Below are 19,062 nucleotides of genomic sequence, written 5' to 3' on the forward strand. Positions count from 1 at the left end.
AGATTTGATACCAAATCACAACTCTTTATTCATAGATATAATTGATTACATGCAATATGCCTGTCTGTAAGGCCTTTCGGGTTAGGGCCAAATACAAATAGCAAATTACAAAATTAGTTCTGCAAGATTCAACAAGATCCAACTTACAACCAACCTTAGCTAGTCCAGATACACAACTGGATAAGAACACCAAGCAGAATCCACACTTGTACCCATAGGTCCGCCAAGAGATCCTTTAGTTCTTAAGCCGCAACTCTAGCTCTTCAAATTCGCTTCTATCCTTCCTTCATCCCAATTCCATAATGACTAAAAGACTCCACAAGACCCCTACTTATACCAATCTAAGCCACAAGTTGGCCCATAACACAAATTAAATACAAATACATAAATTAAATGCCACAAGTCAGCCTGTAACAACATTTAAATACCCAAAAATCGATATTTAAGTAAAATCGTGATATCTCCTAGCTCTGATTGAATTAAAACTCGTGCTTCGAACTGTTGGTAGAAATCTAGGTCCTCTACAACCCCTTAAATGCGCAAAGGCTGATTCTCCAAGGAAAAGTGCGCATCCATCCTGAAAGTCACCCACAGCAGATTGTTAGGCGAAATTGCCAGAAATCAATACTTCGAGAGAATTGCCATATCTCCCAACCTATAATGAATTAGGACTTGCGCTCTTGACACAAGGAAGTACTCTAGGCCCTCTTCAATCCTTGAAGTGCGCAACCTCTCATTCATTAAGGAAAATTAGTTACATGCTCTACAACCGGCACCCAGAATCCAGAAAAATGCAGTTCTAGTAGCAAGGTGAAAATAGTTCAAACTTCAACACAATCCATCCAATCTCTATGCAATCATGAGGAAAGGTTTTCCAAGTTGTCTCCAAAACATCCCTAACCATGAAAACATAGCTCCACCAAAATCCAAGCTCGATATTCCACAAGACTTAACCAAAATCCTTCCAAACATGTAGGATTGCAGGAAAGCCTAGGATGCTCTTGCATCAATTTTTATTATATAGTGTTAGAATTTCTTTATTATTTTATGTTTTAATTCTATTATTATTGTTAAATCCAATTTTAAAGAGAAGACATTGTAGTAGCTTATGTTGTTGACATCTTGATAAATGAATTCCACAAATATATGAGAGATCTTGCCTACAACCACTCTACCTTCACTCAAAATATTGCCAACTTCACCCCCACATGAAGATTTTTCTTCACCTTCTCATAACACTTTTTATCACAATCTTCTAGAGGCTAGACTATTACCTATACAAGCACTCGATTAAAACCTACTTGTGAGGTCTTCAAAAACTACTATGCTGGGTTTATGATCACCCAATTAAATGTGTGTTAAATTCTATTGAATAAAAAGATGTCACCTGTTGGCATGCGTACATTGATTGCTGTCACTACCTGCAAATCTATCAAAACAAGATAATGCAACCACTGGATCTTTGTATGATGTTAATATAATTACCTTAACAACTTGTCCAATTGCCTGCCAGATACCCCTTAACTAGCTTATAGCTTAATTTTTCATATACATGGAACATTATGTAGCTTAAACCTTTGAAGTATTTAAGCTCTATAAAATGGTGGTTGTAATAGGCCACCTCATTTTCAGCTTGTTTTTTGAATCTGTCTGCTTGTGGAAATTTTGTCAAATAGTTTGCAAGCAATCTGGTAGTTGAAATTTCTGATTTGTCTCTTTCCAGTATGGATGAAATGTTTGTCGATATAAAACTATTGCTCACAGTTACTTTCAGTAATAAATAATTAAATAACAAGATGATACTTCAAGAGTTATATAAACATAACTTCAGTGCAATTTTTTTTTTTAAAGCTTCCAACATTCAGATTTATCTCAGAAATTTGCATTTCAAATCAGAGTATCAGACCACTGCAAACTTGGTAATTACCAACATAAGTTTCACACAAGTTTGACAAGAATGTAATAGTTACTCACAAGAAACAGCTTCAGCAATAGCAATAGCAGATCGCTTTGAAAAATGTTAAAACTCCAGACCTGGTTGTACTGGTTCAGTGCCTCTTATGTAGTCACTAGACAGCCACAACACTGATTTGCAGCCCCTCAAAATCTGATTTTCACAAGGCAGCAATTACTGTAGCCGTGTCACTGTAGCTCGGCCACAAACCCAGCCATGCTAAATGATGCCTTCAACAGAGATGTCCAGTAACATGTACAGCAACCTGGGAATTACTATGACCTTCAAACTCTATCAGCAACCCAGATTTATAATTTGGCTCTTCATTCCTGACTACCAAAACTGAACTCTTCCTGGCACAGTGAAATTCAACCAAAAAGAGAATAGATATCAATATAAATTACCTTGAAGTTCCAACACAAATCTCAAGACCATGTCTTTCAATGGCGTCAAGATTGATAGCACAGAGGGTTTACGTCCTCCAAGCCCAAGGAGAAAATCTTCACAATTGCCAAATTCACATAATATCCAAGCATGAATAAATGAGTGCTATCCTCTTCCTTTTAATCCCTTCCTCACTTTTTCCACGCTTCCGTCTTGCCAATGTGGGATAATACATGAGTTTTAATATTACTTCTTTTTTTTCTTTTACAAAGCCCATGTATGTACTCAAAAGGGGGAATCTTGATTTTTTATAAAGTGACTTTATGAAACATTATAATATTTAATTTAAATAGTCACTTTATCATTATAACTTCAAACATTAAAATAATATACCAAATAAACTTGGAATCCCACATATAATAGCTCATTGGAAAGAGCCTAACAAAATGCATCTCATCCTGTCACAAAAATTGAAGGCACTGCATCCCCCTGTTGGCTTACTAAGAATAGTAAGTCTTTCCGAAAACCCAACAAACGAACTCTGTTTGGCCTGTAATTAAATTTGACTAGGCCAAATCATGTCAGGATCCCTTTTTAAGTCCTGGTTAGCCCTCGAGACCATACAAGAATGGGCTAACGACAACATACATCCAGACTGGCTAAGTGGGGGACATTACAGTCCGCCCCTCTTGAAATTGCTTGTCCCCAAGCAATCTCAACTCAGGATGTTGAAGAATCTGCTCTGCCTCCCATGTCGCATCCTCAACTGGTAGGTTCCTCCACTTCACTAGGTACTCCTTGATAGTCCACCTGCGAAGCACCCTCTCCCTGGAGTCAAGTATAGCCTCGGGAATCAAGATAAGCTTTCCCTCATCATCAAGATGTGGCAATACTACTAAAGGCACCACATTATGCCCCAATGCCTTCTTAAGGCGTGACACATGGAACAAGTTATGCACTTTACTGTCTGCAAGCAGCTCCAACTCATAAGCTACCTCGCCCACTCTCCTGATTACTTTGAATGGTCCATAATAGCGGGGTTTCAATTTCTCTGCTCCACTCCTCTTGAGAGAGGACTGTCTATACGGCTGTAACATGAGGTACACCATGTCTCCCACCTCAAAGACCTCTCAACGTTGTGTTGATCAGCATATTGCTTTTGCTGATTTTGTGCCTTTTGCAGATTTTCCTTCAAGGATCGCATAATGTCCTAACACTCCTGCAAAATATCCTTGGGCTTAGGCACCCTACTGTCCCCAAATAACAAATCCAAGAAATTAGGAGCATCATACCCGTACAGTGCCATGAAAGGGGACATTTGAATAGACATATGGAAAGAGGTATTATAGCAGTATTCCCCTAGATGTAGCCACTTCACCCAAGCCCTCTGCTGCCCTGCAATGTAGTTTCAGAGATATCCCTCAACCCACTTGTTCACTATCTCTGTCTGCCCATCAGTTTGGGGGTGGTAACTGGTACTTGGAGTGAGCTCTGTTCCACATAACCTGAACAACTCCTGCCAAAAGTGGCTCATAAATCTGCTGTCTCTGTCACTAACTATGCTCCATGGTATACCATGTAGTCTGATTACCTTTTGAAAAAATAGTTCTGCTATTTGTGCTGCTGAATATGTAGACAAAATTGCAAAGAAATGTGCAAATTTCGTCAATCTGTCCACCACAACAAAAATACAATCCCAACCTTGTGCCTTGGGGAGGCCTATGATGAAATCCATGGAAATGCTATCCCACTTCTTCTCTGGTATGGGTAGGGGCTGTAGTAAACCACTTGGAAAGGAATGTTCCTGTTTGTTCTGCTGACACACTGGGCACTCCCTAACAAACTGAAGCACCTTTGATTGAGTCCTTTTCAAGTGAAGCGCTCTCTCACCTGCCGATATGTCTTAAAGAATCTAGGATGTCCTGCCAATGGTGAATCATGAAATGCCCTCAAAATCTTCTGCTTCATGGCAGACCCAGGTACTAAATAAATCCTTTCCTTGTAGATGATCAGATCATTTACAACGGTGTATCGGCTATCCTGAATAGCCCCCTTAATAACGCTAGATGCCCAACTATCCTTAGCATATTCTGCCAAGATGATCTCTCTCCAATCATCCATGACTATCCCAACAACAAGCAAATGAGGCCTCCTGGATAAAGCATCTGTGACAATATTTTTCTTCCCTTTGACATAGACTATGTCAAAATCATAGGCTTGTAATTTACTCACCCATTTTTGTTGCCTTTCATTAAGATCCTTTTGTCCAAGTAAATGTTTCAAACTATTATGTTTTGTTTTTACTGTGAATCGGCTTCCTACTAAGTACTGCCTGAACTTAGCTAGCGCGTGCATGATTGCTAGCATTTCTTTGTCATAGATGCTGTAAGTTCTCTCAACACTTAATAATTTTTTGCTCTCATATGCGATGGGATGTTTGTCCTGCATGAGAACAGCTCCTATGCCCTCTCCTGAGGCATCACACTGCAGCTCAAAAGGCCTAGTGAAATCGGGAATGGCTAAAACAGGGCATGTACACATCAACTCCTTGAACCTGTCAAAACAATCCTGAGCCCTCTCTGACCACTTGAAACTGTCTTTCCGTGTCAAGTCTGTAAGTGGTGCTGCTATCTGTGAAAATCCCTTCACAAATCTGTGGTAGAACCCACAAAGCTTGAGAAATCCCTTGAGTTGTGAAGTGTTCCTTGACGGTGGTCAATCCAGAATGGCCTTGATCTTGTCTAGGTCAACCCGAACACTTCCTGCACTAATAGTATGCCCTAGATAGAGCAACTCTGTCATCCCGAACTCGCATTTACTCATCTTGGCATATAATGACTCCCTCTCTAGAATACTGAGCACTATATCAATATGCTTCAAATGTTCCTCCCAAGTACGGCTGTATATCAGTATATCATCAAAAAATATTAACACAAACTTCCTCAACTGATCTTTGAACACTCTATTCATACAGGACTGGAAAGTGGTGGGGGCATTAGTCAACCTGAAGGGCATGACTAAGAACTCACAATGTCTGTAGTGGCATCTAAAAGCTGTCTTCTCCACATCCACCTCTCTAACCCGTATCTAGTGGTAGCCGGATCTCAAATCAATCTTAGAGAAGTAGCATGTACCGTGCAATTCATCAATAAGCTCATCGATGCGTGGGATAGGGTATCGGTTCTTGAGTGTCTTCTTGTTTAGCTCCCTATAATCAATGCACATCCTCATTGTGCCATCTTTCTTCTTCACCAATACTACTGAAGAAGCGAAAGGACTCTTGCTTGGCCGTATGTGCCCCATGTCAATCAACTCCATGATTGCCTTTTCTATTTCATCCTTATATCTCTTTGGATGGCGGTAAGGTGTGATGATAACTGGCTTAGCCCCTTCCTCTAACTCAATAACATGCTCGATTCCCCTATCCGGGGGTCTCCCTGGAGGTATCTCACCAAACACCTTAGTATGTTTGGTTATTAGTTCCTGTACATCAGGTGGATACTCTTGTTCATGCTGCTTTGTTATCTTCGGCATTGCTCTGAACTCTGCTGCCCACTGCACTTGATCATGTCTAAAGAAACTTTGCATCCGCTTGAGTGACACCACTCGAAGTCTCCCATCTGACAAACCTCTGAGCACTATCTTTTTACCATTTGCCTCAAACCTCATTTCCATTTTTTGGAGGTTAAATGTAAACTCTTCCAGAGACTTCATCCAGTTCATTCCAAGCACCATATCCTGATCACCAATGTTGACCACGAAGAAATCTCCCACCATGTCATAATCTCCCAAATGGAGCTGCAAGTTGGAGATTTTCTTGGTACAGTCAATTTTGAAGCCATCGGCAACCATCACCTTAAATCCCCTATGCTCCTCTGTATGTAGCCCTCTGCGTGACACAAACTTCTCATCAATGAAGTTATGTGTTGCCCCTGTATCAATGAGTGTCACAAATCTTTGTCCATCCAAAGTTCCCCTAACTCTGAAAGTGACGACCTCCTGTATACTGGACAATTGAGCTATCGTGCTATCATTGCGTGCTTCCTCATGTGAAGAATTATCATCATCTCCATCTGATTCTGATGACTGCTCTGAATCTCCATCCATTGACTCTTCGGCTGAAAAGTACTCCATCTGCTTAGCTTTTGGTTTCAATGGACACTTATGTGACAAATCCCAAGGCTCCCTGCAATGAAAACAAAGCTTCTTCTTCCTGAGATCATAAGTGTCTCATTGTCCAACCTCTTACTTTCCTCCTTAGGTGGCTGAGCCTCTCTATGAAAAGGTTTCCTGTCCTTATCTTTCCTCGAAGGGAAACTCTTTGCCTAGAATTTATTCTTAGAAGCTGAAGAGGAATCCATGTCACGAGCCTTCTTAATGGCTTCCTGTAAAGTGGGAGGGTTGAGAGCTTTAATCCACCCTCTCAACGGATCAGCTAACCCATCCATAAATAGAACCAGTATCCTCCGTTTAGATACATCTGTTACTAAAACTGCAAGTTTTTGAAACTCTGAAATGTATGTTTCCAATGATCCCCACTGTTTAAGTTGCGCTAACTTCTTGAAATGGAGTTCTGGATCCTTCCTATCAAAACGTTCAATCAGTCTCTTCGTAAACTCCACATATGAGGTAATGTGTGCATGTCCCATAGTGACCATACCATGATGCCACCACTCGTGTGCTAACCCATCCAGATGAATTGCTGCATACTTAATAGCTTCTTCCTCAGGCATAGGGTTCAATTGGAAGTACGTGTCAAGCTTTTGAACCCGAGCTCTTGCTGTAGACTTCCCCGAGCCATCATAATATGGTAACTCAAGTCTCCCTACTTTCTTCCGTAGCTCATAGCTCTGGTTCCTGCCATGTCCACGTGGCATATGTTTCATCCGCACATCCATATACTCCCTAAAGGTAATTGCAGCAGTAAAATCTAGACCTTCGGCTTCCCAATCTCTCCTCAATTGGTCCTGTATATCAGTGATCTGGGGCTCTAGTACGGGCTGCTCTGGGGCTCTAGGAGGAAATGTGGGAATCATGGGCCTCGAACTCACTGTCCTAGCTTGCTGGGGTGCATGACCAAAATTGTTCCCAACTTGTTCACCTCCATTATGTGTCCCATCCTGATTATTCCCATTCTGATTGTTACCATTCTGATTATTTCCTCCACCCATGTTAGCATTCAACCCCATTTGACGAGCCATCATCTGCATCATAAGCTCCAATCTCTAATTATGTTCTTGTGCCCTCTGTTTTGCTAATCGCTGTCCCTGTGCCAAGGTCTCTAATAACTGTAAGAATCTTTCCTCTCTAGGATCCCCAACATTCCTGTCTCCCATATTGCCAATAACCTGTTCACCTGTATCAATATGATCCTCTAGATTTCCCTGTCCCTCTTGTCTTGTGTTTAGACGAGCCTTGGTTCTTCTTAAATTATAGTGATGAGTTAAAGGTTGAACACTCCAATCTGTCATTTCACCACGTGTTCATTGTGTTTGTACCCACTAGGATGGCAGGATAAAAAAGCTCTGATACCACTGTAATAGGCCACCCCGTTTTCAGCTTGTTTTTTGAATCCGTCTGCTTGTGGAAATTTTGTCAAACAGTTTGAAAGCAATCTGGTAGTTGAAATTTCTGATTTGTCTCTTTCCAGTATGGATGAAATGTTTGTCGATATAAAACTATTGCTCACAGTTACTTTCAGTAATAAATAATTAAATAACAAGATGAATACTTCAAGAGTTACATAAACATAACTTCAGTGCAATTTTTTTTTTAAAGCTTCCAACATTCAGATTTATCTCAGAAATTTTGGATTTCAAATCAGAGTATCAGACCATTGTGAACTTGGTAATTACCAACATAATTTTCACACAAGTTTGACAAGAATGTAACAGTTACTCACAAGAAACAGCTTCAGCAATAGCAATAGCAGATCGCTTTGAAAAATGTTAAAACTCTAGACCTGGTTGTACTGGTTCTATGCCTCTTATATAGTCACTAGACAGCCACAACACTGATTTGCAGCCCCTCAAAATCTGATTTCCACAAGGCAGCAATTACTGTAGCTGTGTCACTGTAGCTTGATACTGTAGCTCGACACTGTAGCGCTGTCACTGTAGCTCGGCCACAAACCCAGCCATGCTAAATGATGCCTTCAACAGAGATGTCCAGTAACATGTACAGCAGCCTGAAAATTACTATGAACTTCGAACTCTATCAGCAACCCAGATTTATAATTTGGCTCTTCATTTCCGACTACCAAAACTGAACTCTTCTTGGCACAGTGAAATTCGACCAAAAAGAGAATAGATATCAATATAAATTACCTTGAAGTTCCAACACAAATCTCAAGACCATGTCTTTCAATGGCGTCAAGATTGATAGCACAGAGGGTTTACGTCCTCCAAGCCCAAGGAGAAAATCTTCACAATTGCCAAATTCATATAATATCCAAGCATGAATAAATGAGTGCTATCCTCTTCCTTTTAATCCCTTCCTCACTTGTTCCATGCTTCCGTCTTGCCAATGTGGGATAATACATGAGTTTTAATATTACTTCTTTTTTTCCTTTTACAAAGTCCATGTATGTACTCAAAAGGGGAATCTTGATTTTTTATAAAGTGACTTTATGAAACATTACAATATTTAATTTAAATAGTCACTTTATCATTATAACTTCAAACATTAAAATAATATACCTAATAAACTCGGAATCCCACATATAATAGCTCATTGGAAAGAGCCCAACAAAACACATCTCATCCTGTCACTAAAATTGAAGGCATTGCATCCCCCTGTTGGCTTACTAAGAATAGTAAGTTTTTCCAAAAACCCATCAAACGAACTCTGTTTGGCCTGTAATTAAATTTGACTAGGCCAAATCACGTCAGGATCCCTTTTTAAGTCCTGGTTAGCCCTCGGGACCATACAAGAATGGGCTAACAACAACATACATCCAGACTAGCTAAGTGGGGGCTTAAACCTTTGAAGTATTTAAGCTCTATAAAATGGTGGTTATGGTAGGTTGTTTTTAATCTAGATTTAAAAGATCAAAAGTCAATCAAAAGTGATAAAAAAAACTCATATTACTAACCCCCCCTAAACTAATATTGATTTATTATTTATTGGTTACTGTTAAACTAACATTGATATTGTTATTTTTTTGTTAATTTTGCTTATTTGCCTTTATTTATATTTTTGCACAGATGTACACAAGATGTATTAAATTTGGGATACCAAAAAAATCAGCAAACTACTTTACTGTACCCTAGTATCATAGTATTTCTTTTAATTACTTGGAATTGAGCCATTTTGAGTTTTGCAGTCTATTTGGTCATTTGTGGGCATTAGTAGAGAAAGTTTGAAAAACAAATTAAATTTTAAAGCTTAATTGTGCCAAATTTTCCTATGCAGGTGGGGCTGCATTCCATTCAAGGCTTCTCTTGTTTATCTGTATGATAAGGATAAGAGAACTGTCGTAAGAAGTCTAGGAAAAATAATATCTCGGATGCAGACTTACTCTAGATTCCCTTGTTAGTTTGCATATTGCATTTTTTATTGTTAGATGCATCAGGTATATTTAGGAATCTATATAGAATCTCTTTTAGCACTGGAATTGTGATTGCATTTTTGCCATTTAGTGTGTTGTGCTTCCATTGGAATTTTGGAGAATTTTTTACAGTTTCCTATTTCAATGTTGACAACTGCTTTGAAAGAACTGTGCTTTTTAGTGGTGTATAACCTAGTGAAGATGCAACTAATGCTCTATAAATTGTGCGTGATCATCTCCATGCAAATGATAATGACTATAAATCTCCTCCATTGATTGAAATAGCATGAGGTTGATGTTGATCATTACAAGGAAAATGAAATTGGATGTATTATGGGAAAACTATTTTGTGTGCCATTTTGCCTTCACATATAGAACTCACCAAAGTAATCAAGTACATGGAAAAAGTAATGGTTTACATTTTAAGTAGTTCATAGCCTATAAATTTTTAATTTTATTTCTATATTGCGTGGTTTATTGCAGGAGCTTCAAGAACTTCATTCAGCTCTAGAGGAAGCAAAAGCAGATATCGTTGGTTTATGGGCACTTCAACATCTTGTTGATCAGGTTTTCTCTAATTTACATGAAATTTGAAGGAACCTAAAATTTATTTAAACTTAGATTGTCTAAAATTTGTATGTTTTCAGTAGTGTTGAATAGCAATTAGCAAGTGAGAATGGACAGAGAAGGAGAGGATGGAATAACTTGTTCTGCATGATCTTTAAAGCCAGCATACTGATTGTAAAATGTTGTGTGCAAGCTTTTCATAAAGACTTACTGACAATCAAGTTGTAAAAATAGTAGAGTTGTCGAGAAATCAAATTTAGAACACTGAAAAATGAGCAGTCCAACTATCCTTTGTTCTAATTTTCAAATTTTTCCTTTCCTATCTCAGACAATCTTTAGGGAAGCTGCATTAAAGAATAATTCCCACAGTTCATCCTGACAAATTTTTATTAGTTATTTTGCGATTGTTTTAGAAATTTAAAAAAAAATTATTTGAAGAAGTGACTGGATAAATAGAATAAGCAGATATTCAAAGATGATTGTCAGATGGTTATGTTTCTGGCCAGTTGTAAAATTTAATTAGAAGTTTATTTTAAAACTTCCATTTATAACTACAACACGTTAATAGAATTGGAAGAGATGTTGTTATGAAGGGAGTGAGGAACAAATAACTTTGGAAATCCTCTTCGGACAAACAAGAGAAGATACTTGGTGGATATATATAGCACCTTCCCCAAACTTCCTGACAATCCCCAGATATAATTTTCTTGTTCACTACTGATGGTCTAATTTTTTTTGTTTCCAAGATCTGATCTTATAAAGCAATATTTAAAGATAAGATAAAATAAATGAATAATTACAAAGACAATTGTAGCATTTATCATAAGAATAAATCCATTCATTATTGCCAAGAAATACTATTTGAATAAATTGTACCAACTTTTTGTCACATAAAAACAAAAACCTGCATTAGGTGGAAGCTGGCTGGAGTAGTGAAGAATCACCACAAAAACACAATAAATTTCTTCTCAATGTCATCAACTCCTTGAGGCTGCAAAAGCTTGGTCAGTGAACCACCTTTGCCTATTGACTTTCAGCTTAAACAAGCTAATTTGCCTAACGAAATACCTCCCGTATACCTCCAAACAGCTAGGCAATGGTTTTTTGTGTTTTTTCCTTTCCCTAACAGCTGACAGAAGGAACTCATGACGTTCCTCTCTACAAAGTGATTGCTGTTTTTTTGCTTTGGATTTTTGCTAGGCAGTCAGATTTTGTTATGTTTCATTGACATAGCATCTCCATCACTTAGCCTTGAGAGGGAAAGAGTGCAAAGCTATAGCCTCAAAGTGCTCCATGTACAGATTAGCAATGACAGGTGAAAGGGGGGAGCCCATTGCCACACCATCAACCTGCTCATAGATAACAGCTTGGAAGGAGAAAAAGGTAGATCTGAGGCATAGATCCACCAAAGAGGCTACCTTGCTACTGACCTTATGTTTGATAGTCTCAATGGTGTTAGGAATAGGCACCTTGGTGAGAGGGAGACAACACCAAAGCTGACCAAAATGTCATCTTGCATCTTTGATGAAGTCGAAAAAATCTGGCCAGTCCTTGATGAAAGAGTCACAATCCCCTACAAAAGGCAAAATTAAGTTCGCAAGAAACAAAGCTAAAGGGTAGGTAGGCGAGTCAATGGTATCAACAATGGATCTAAGAGGGACATTGGCTTTGTGAATCTTGGGGATCCCATAGATGCGAGAGGCAACTTCTTTGGTGGGAATGATATGCCTCCTGGTGTCCTCATCAAATGAAGAGCCACAAATAGCTGCTCTAACTTTCCAAGTAGTTTGGCACATGGTTTGCAGGATACAAATTTGTAGCTATTAGTGTCTGAAAGGTCACGCATCTTGGACATATAATCTTGCCTATTTGCATTTATTGTCTTTGGAAATAATGAAGTCATTAAGGCTCAAAAGGTTTTTTTAGGCAAATAAAGACTTATACATATACATATGTATGTATGCATGTAGTTTTATTTTGTTTGGTGGTCTTTTTAATTTAGTTATATTTTTCTTTTATTTTGTTTGTCATTTTTTAGTTTTGTTAAATTCTTATAGTCACTTCGGATAGAAATGCATTTAATTATATTAGGTATCTAATGGTTTTATTATGTGTATTATATTGATATAAAACCATTTTTAAATGTCATCAATTTTCCTATATAACCTAATCCTCCCATCGGTATTTCCTTAGTTTATAAAGTGGAGCACTTTGTTTATTAAGTAATTTAAAGTCCCGATGGAACGTGACTCATGCATGAATCACACCCATTGGGTGGAACGTGAATCATGTATGAGTCACGCTCATCGGGCCCCATATTAAAGGTACCAAGTACCTTTGTAAAACGATCATCGATAAAACAAGATCAGTCCTTCCTTCATATATGCGACATCAGCATAAGTCATAGCGGAGGTGACATCAATGGCAAAGACATTTCAATATAATTTGGTTTTATTATATGTTAAGTTTATACTAAGTGAAGTACTTTGTAATACTTAATTATAATTATAATCTATAATATCTTCTTGTGAAGAATAATCTAAGATATTATATTTGTGAATATAATATTTTATTCTGATAAATATTATTAAGAAATTGAAACATATATTTGCCTGATAATTTTTACAAGTTATTATTTCCTTCTTGTTTTTCTTGTCTGTTTATTTTTCTGGTTTTTCTATTTATAGTATCTCCTTTTCACATTCCTATCCTCCTCCATTTTTAAGTTTTTTTGAATTTTTCTTTGTGTTGATTTAGATTTCCTTTTTTATCTCATCTTTATTCATATTTACATATTTTTTCTTTTATTCTTTTTCATCTATTTTTTTGATATTTTGTTTTCTTGTGCATCTATTTCTAGAGTTTTATTTATTTATTTATTATTTAAGTGTATATTTATTTGCTATTTTATTTTTTGTTTATTGTCGTTATTCATTTTGTACTTTTGTACTTTTATTTTTTAATTTGTGATTTGTTTTGATTAGTTTATATTTGGGATTCTTTTAAATTTTTTTATTTCTTTCCATTCTATCATTTTTTGGTTTATTTTAGCTTGGTTGCTTTTGAGATGATTTTTTGTTGGGGTTCTTTTTAGTCTTTGTTGTTTCTTGTGTTTTTCTTTTTGGGTTGTCTCTTGGTTTGCATGTCTTCCTACCCACCCTCTCTCTTCTTTTTCTAGAGCCTTGATCTGCAATCCATAATTTGCATTGTTAAACTCTCTCTCTTTCTCTCTCTCTCACACACACACACGCGTGCGTTGCTTTTGAGATGATTTTTTGTTGGGGTTCCTTTTAGTCTTTGTTGTTTCTTGTGTTTTTCTTTTTGGGTTGTCTCTTGGTTTGCATGTCTTCCTACCCACCCTCTCTCTTCTTTTTCTAGAGCCTTGGTCTGCAATCCATAATTTGCATTGTTAAACTCTCTCTCTCTCTCTCTCTCTCTCTCACACACACACACACACACACACACACACACACACACACACACACGCGCACATTTAGATGATGTATCATGGAGCATGATCCAAAATTTCAAGGCTAAATAGTTACACACAATCAAACCATAAGCTTATTTGGTATTTTTCATAGATTGTGGAAATTTTCTATCTTTAACAATGCATATTTTCTGCTATCTAAAAAAATGAAGATATGGAAAGAGTCCCATACATAAGCAATAGACTGACCTGAAGGATAAGATAAATTTATTAATGTACAACAGAAGACCACAAAAGGGTTTGAGGGACTGAAAGCTTACAACCAAGAAGACAATAACAGAAGGAACACCAAAAGGTGACTTGAAAAGAGCAAGCAAAATACAAGAAGGAAAGCAGAAGGATAGGAAACCAATGAGAAAAGGACTAGTGGTCCTTCCTCAATGGAAAAAGTCTAGCACCGAAGGGTACAGGCTAGGGTGGATGAGGGCCCTATCCCTTCTCTGAGAACCACTGCAGGAGTGATGTTGCAGAGTCTACCCGTGGTGGGATTTGATAGATCTAGAGTGCCAGGTGGTAAGCTGATTTGAAGCTTGGTGTTGCGGGAAAAGGACATGCAGAGTGTGCTCATAGAGATGGGATGCCTCACAGGGGTAAAGCACGAGACACCGCTGATTAGTGTAGCTGCAAAAAGTGGAGAGGTACTGACACTCTCTGAATAAGTAGGAGAATCTTCCTTTGATCTTACAGTAAACGAGGCATTGAAAAATGAAGTGTGTCTTAGTTTTTGCCTCGCCTAAAGTGCAAAGATGACAAGTCCAATCATCCCAATCAAGATGGTGATTAGTTTGAATCTGAAGTCTTTGAGAATCGACATAGAAGGAACCCAAGGAGATGTGCAGGGCATCGCTCAAATGACAAAACAAATAACCTAGGTGAGAGATAATCCCATCCTGGATTTTGAGAAAGTGCTCAGCATAGAAGGCCACTCGCGGACATAACCTGCTAGGTGGGTTGCACCAAGTCGTTTGAATATACCATATGTAGATGTCCAATCTAACATGCTCGTTCAGCTCCTACCGAGTAGGAAGGAGGTGAGTAGGACCATCCAAAAAAACTAGAAAGGGGGGAGACGGTCAATCTCGACCCTGATCAAACTCAACAAAGAAGTGGCCTAAGCGTACCAGTAGCAAGCCCTAGTGGTAGTGTTGAAGTCAGCGACAACAATAGAGGAGCAATAAGCTAGGTAGAAATAGCAATGCCTTCCTTAGATTCAACAAACCCACAAAGGTGGTGAAGAAACTAGATTAGATCAAAGATGGCCCCAAGCTTGAAGGGGTGCACACCAAACTCAGCAAAGATAATACTGTGTGGGGTGGACTGATGACATATGATAATACGCCGAAGAAAAAGTGTCTGCACATGCTCAATCAAGGCCCAATCTAAATCCAAGAGGGAGGGACCCTACATCATGGAACCTTAAAGCATAGTAGGTTTGATCAAGAAATCTTGAAGGGACAACTTAGAGGAAGAATCCTAAAAATGGTTGCTAAAACATTGTATCTAAATCATGGCAAGGGGGCCAAGCCCTTTCCCAACCTTGGATTGAAGCGCAAATCTCAAGTTGTAATGGGGCCCAAAAAACTTGACCTTGAGGTAAGTATAGGAGGAAGCACTCTCAATCTCTTGGCCTTGAAATTAAAAATGAAAATGCAAGGTCTTTAGACAATTGAAGACCATAACCCGAGTCTTACTCAGGTTCACAACAAGCTAATCTCGTTCACAGAAAGAAGTAAGGTCATTCGAGAAGTCTCTGAAGGCCCTCAAGAGAGGAGGCCATAAGAATCACATCATCAGCAAAGAGGATGGAGATCAAAACCTAGTGCAAGTAGCAACTGTCACTAGAGAGAAAGGAGTCGCTGAGGAATACCTCGAGCTCATCGATATAGATGCCAAACATGGGAGAGAGAGAGCATCCCTGCTTCACCCTTATAGTGTGTTGAATAGGTTCAGAGAAGCCCTCCTAGATCTTGAATCTGCCAACAACTATCTCGTAGAGTCTCATAATAGCAGTTAGAACAATCTCAAGAATCTTGATGTCTTCGAGCCTCTGAAAAAAGGCCACACGGGGGATGGAATCAAATGCCTTGCAGAAGTCAACAAAACAACAATAGACTTTTGCTAAGTGGTGTCATGCTTTCTCAATAGTAGAACGCAGTGTGAAGATGTCGTCCATGGTCTAGTAATTTGTTCGAAACCTTGCTTGGCGTCTGGCTTGGCAAAGTTTCCTATCGTGCTCTCTAGATGAAATGGTGTTAAACACTGTAGCATACAACTTGGCAAAGGCATGGCCGATCATAATAGTCCTATAGTTGCCTGAGTCGAAAGTTGCCCTAACCTTATGTATTGGGTAGATCACATGCCTCGACCAAGAGTTAGGAAAACCTGTACACACTACTCTGCTAAAGAGCATGGTAAGATAAGAACCCAAGAGAGAACTACCGAGCTTGAAGAATTCTGCTTGGAACCCTTCCTCATTCGCAACCCTGCTACATCTCATGAATTTGATGGCCTCACAAATCTTGATGGGGGTGAATATGTGGCAACAAGGAGTGGGATTGAGATGAATGGGGGGCTAGCGAGGAATGTCATAAAGAGAGGTGGTACGAGTGGTGAGGGAGCAGAGGTCTAGGGTAGAAGGATGAGGGGGATGGTGAGAGAAAAGGGTGCATTAGAAAACCTTGGGGTTATGAATAAGCATGTCATGCAAAGATTTGTGCTAAGGGTTGATGAATAGTTGTTTCTTCTGGCAAAGGAGACGATGATAGGGAGATGCAGCTGAGCCAAAAGGGGGGAGTCGGTAGCAAAGGTAGTGTAAGGAGTGGCGGAAGGTTTTGCAATCATTGTCAAACAATTGGTTCATGGGGCAAATATTATGGCGCTTGGTGTTATGCAAGGAAGTGGTCCAGTGCGGGATGGAGAGGAGAGTAGATTCCTGAATTGTTGCGGCCAGTGAGTCAAATATGGAAGAAGCCTGGCTAGGGTTAGAGAACCGATCAGGGGAGAGGAGTCATCTAAGATGAAGGACAAAGAGAGAAATATCACTCTTGGGGAAGTGGAAGAGGATAAGAGGGTGGGTCATAGCAGAAGGGGAAGGGGTACAAGGAGGCGGGGTGTGGGGAGAGAAGCGGATCATGAGATTGAGGAGGGTGTGGTCAGGAAGTGGGAGGCGGGTGATAGTGAAGCTATGGACAAAGTGGATGGAGGAGGCACTGGTGAGAGCATAATCCACAACACTTGCACCACCGCATGGGGCCAACAAGTGAAGAGCTCAAAACTAGGGAATCATTAGAGACCATTCATAATAACCAGCCCAGAGGACTCACAAAGATGGAGGAGGTGGTAACCGTAGCAGGGGAGCAGCTCCTGGACATCCTCGGAGAAGCGTTGCAAACCCAAACTCACTAGATCGGTCTCAATAAAACAAGTCAAGTCAAATCCACAATCATGGAGGGGAGTCTGATGGTCCCTGGTGTGTGCATTAAAGTCACCCAAGATGAAGATGTCACTAATAGCTGCAAACTTGGAGATGCACTCCTACAAATCTGCAAAAGGGTCTCCGTCATCAAAACTATGCAAAGCATATAGTGAGGACTGAGGAGGTAGGTGGGAAGTAACAAACAACCACAAAGATATCATTGAGATGACGGCTCTTCCGGCCAATATGGATCCACAAGAATCTAGCATAGGTGTCAGAGTACGCAACCTAGGTGGAGTTGAAAAGGTCATTTCTAATCAAGCAAGCAACACCCCCCAAACCATGAACCCTACCCAAAACAAAAACCTCATCTCTATAGGTAGAGAGCCATTGGTAACTAGCATGACTAGGAAGAGGGTGGGTAGGACTCTCATGAGTCTCCATCATAACCAAAATATCAGCACAACCCATTGCATCACGAAACAGACCAGTTGAAGACCATAGCAAGCCATTGCCATTCCAACAGTTGATCTCGGTTTGCAACCACTATAAATGAAATCACAGTTTTTTCTGCAAAGCTCTTCTAATTCTTTTCCTTTCATAGTTTTCTTTTCTTCTACCCAAACAACAAACACAAAACATATTCGGGTTCCCCATAACAAAGGGCTCATAGTTTTATAAGTTTATTTGGCATGCTTCTTTTTGGCTCAAATTTGTAGGTTGCCATGCATTTTAAGAAATGACTGATGTCTCTACCATGCTCTTGTCCATTCCTCTTAAATGAAGTTATCTCCAACCATGGAAAGATTAGGCAGCTTCATTATTTGCGGATTCTCGCAAAATGTTCTCTACTTGCATCTTCTCTTGTGAAGATGTTTTTATTATTTCCAACGTTATATTTGCCCTCTCATAACCATCAATGATTTTAATAAATATATATAGTTTCTTAACTTTTATTTATTTAGCATGGATCCTTTCATGTCTCTTATTTATGTATTATGTTTATGTTGAATAATTTTTTTAAAACATTTTATTTATAATTGACGAGGCCTATTAAAGGCCTATTAGTTCCTAGTTCATGATAGTTTTAAGGTTTTTATGGTTATCTCCTAGAAGACTTTATAAACAAACTGTTGTATAACTTGACATGCATATACCTATTTTGGTTTGATCTTTTGAGACAATTGGATTATAGTGCTCTAAAACTATGGATAAAACTCATGATCATAATATTAGTCAGTGATATATGTATAAATGAATTTGCTATCTTTGTCCTAAGTTTTATTGTGTAGATTTCCTGTGGCCAACTGTCCTACATATGCAAGAATTAGTTAGAGTGATGAATTACTTTCTATGGATTAAATGATATGAATATATATTTCGACATTTCGACATGTACTACTAACCCTTTTTGCAAGAACAAGTCAAATGGAGTAATCAAGGCCAAATGGGGCCAAATGGATTCAAATCATAACTGCGTGAAGGAGGCGGTTAACAAGCACTACCTGTTGATCTAGTCAAAGCAATAACCGACAACCTGTACATGAATCTAGTGTCAAGTTATGCTATATTTTTGGGAGACTTGTTCCATGAATGAGAATTATCTCATGCTGTTGTAATTCACTTAAGATTGCTGCTAAATCCTTGTTGCTGAAGAGATTGTAGATATAGGAAGTTTGTTTTGTTTCATCTGCTATAAATAA

At 38.8% G+C, this 19,062-nt stretch overlaps 1 protein-coding gene across 2 annotated transcripts in view; it reads left to right on the forward strand.

The window, feature by feature from the left end:
- NUDT3 (nudix hydrolase homolog 3) overlaps positions 1-19,062 on the forward strand; it is a 250,981-nt gene that overhangs the window by 208,464 nt on the left and 23,455 nt on the right. For both annotated transcript variants that reach the window (XM_089833188.1, XM_089833189.1), the window contains exon 17: positions 10,371-10,454. In XM_089833188.1, the coding sequence (XP_089689314.1) occupies positions 10,371-10,454 (84 nt within the window). The remainder of the gene's footprint in view (positions 1-10,370; positions 10,455-19,062) is intronic.

The sequence above is a fragment of the Cupressus sempervirens genome, chromosome 5, assembly GCF_028749045.1.
Source record: "Cupressus sempervirens isolate cs-2001-9-10 chromosome 5, ASM2874904v1, whole genome shotgun sequence".
NCBI lineage: Eukaryota > Viridiplantae > Streptophyta > Pinopsida > Cupressales > Cupressaceae > Cupressus > Cupressus sempervirens.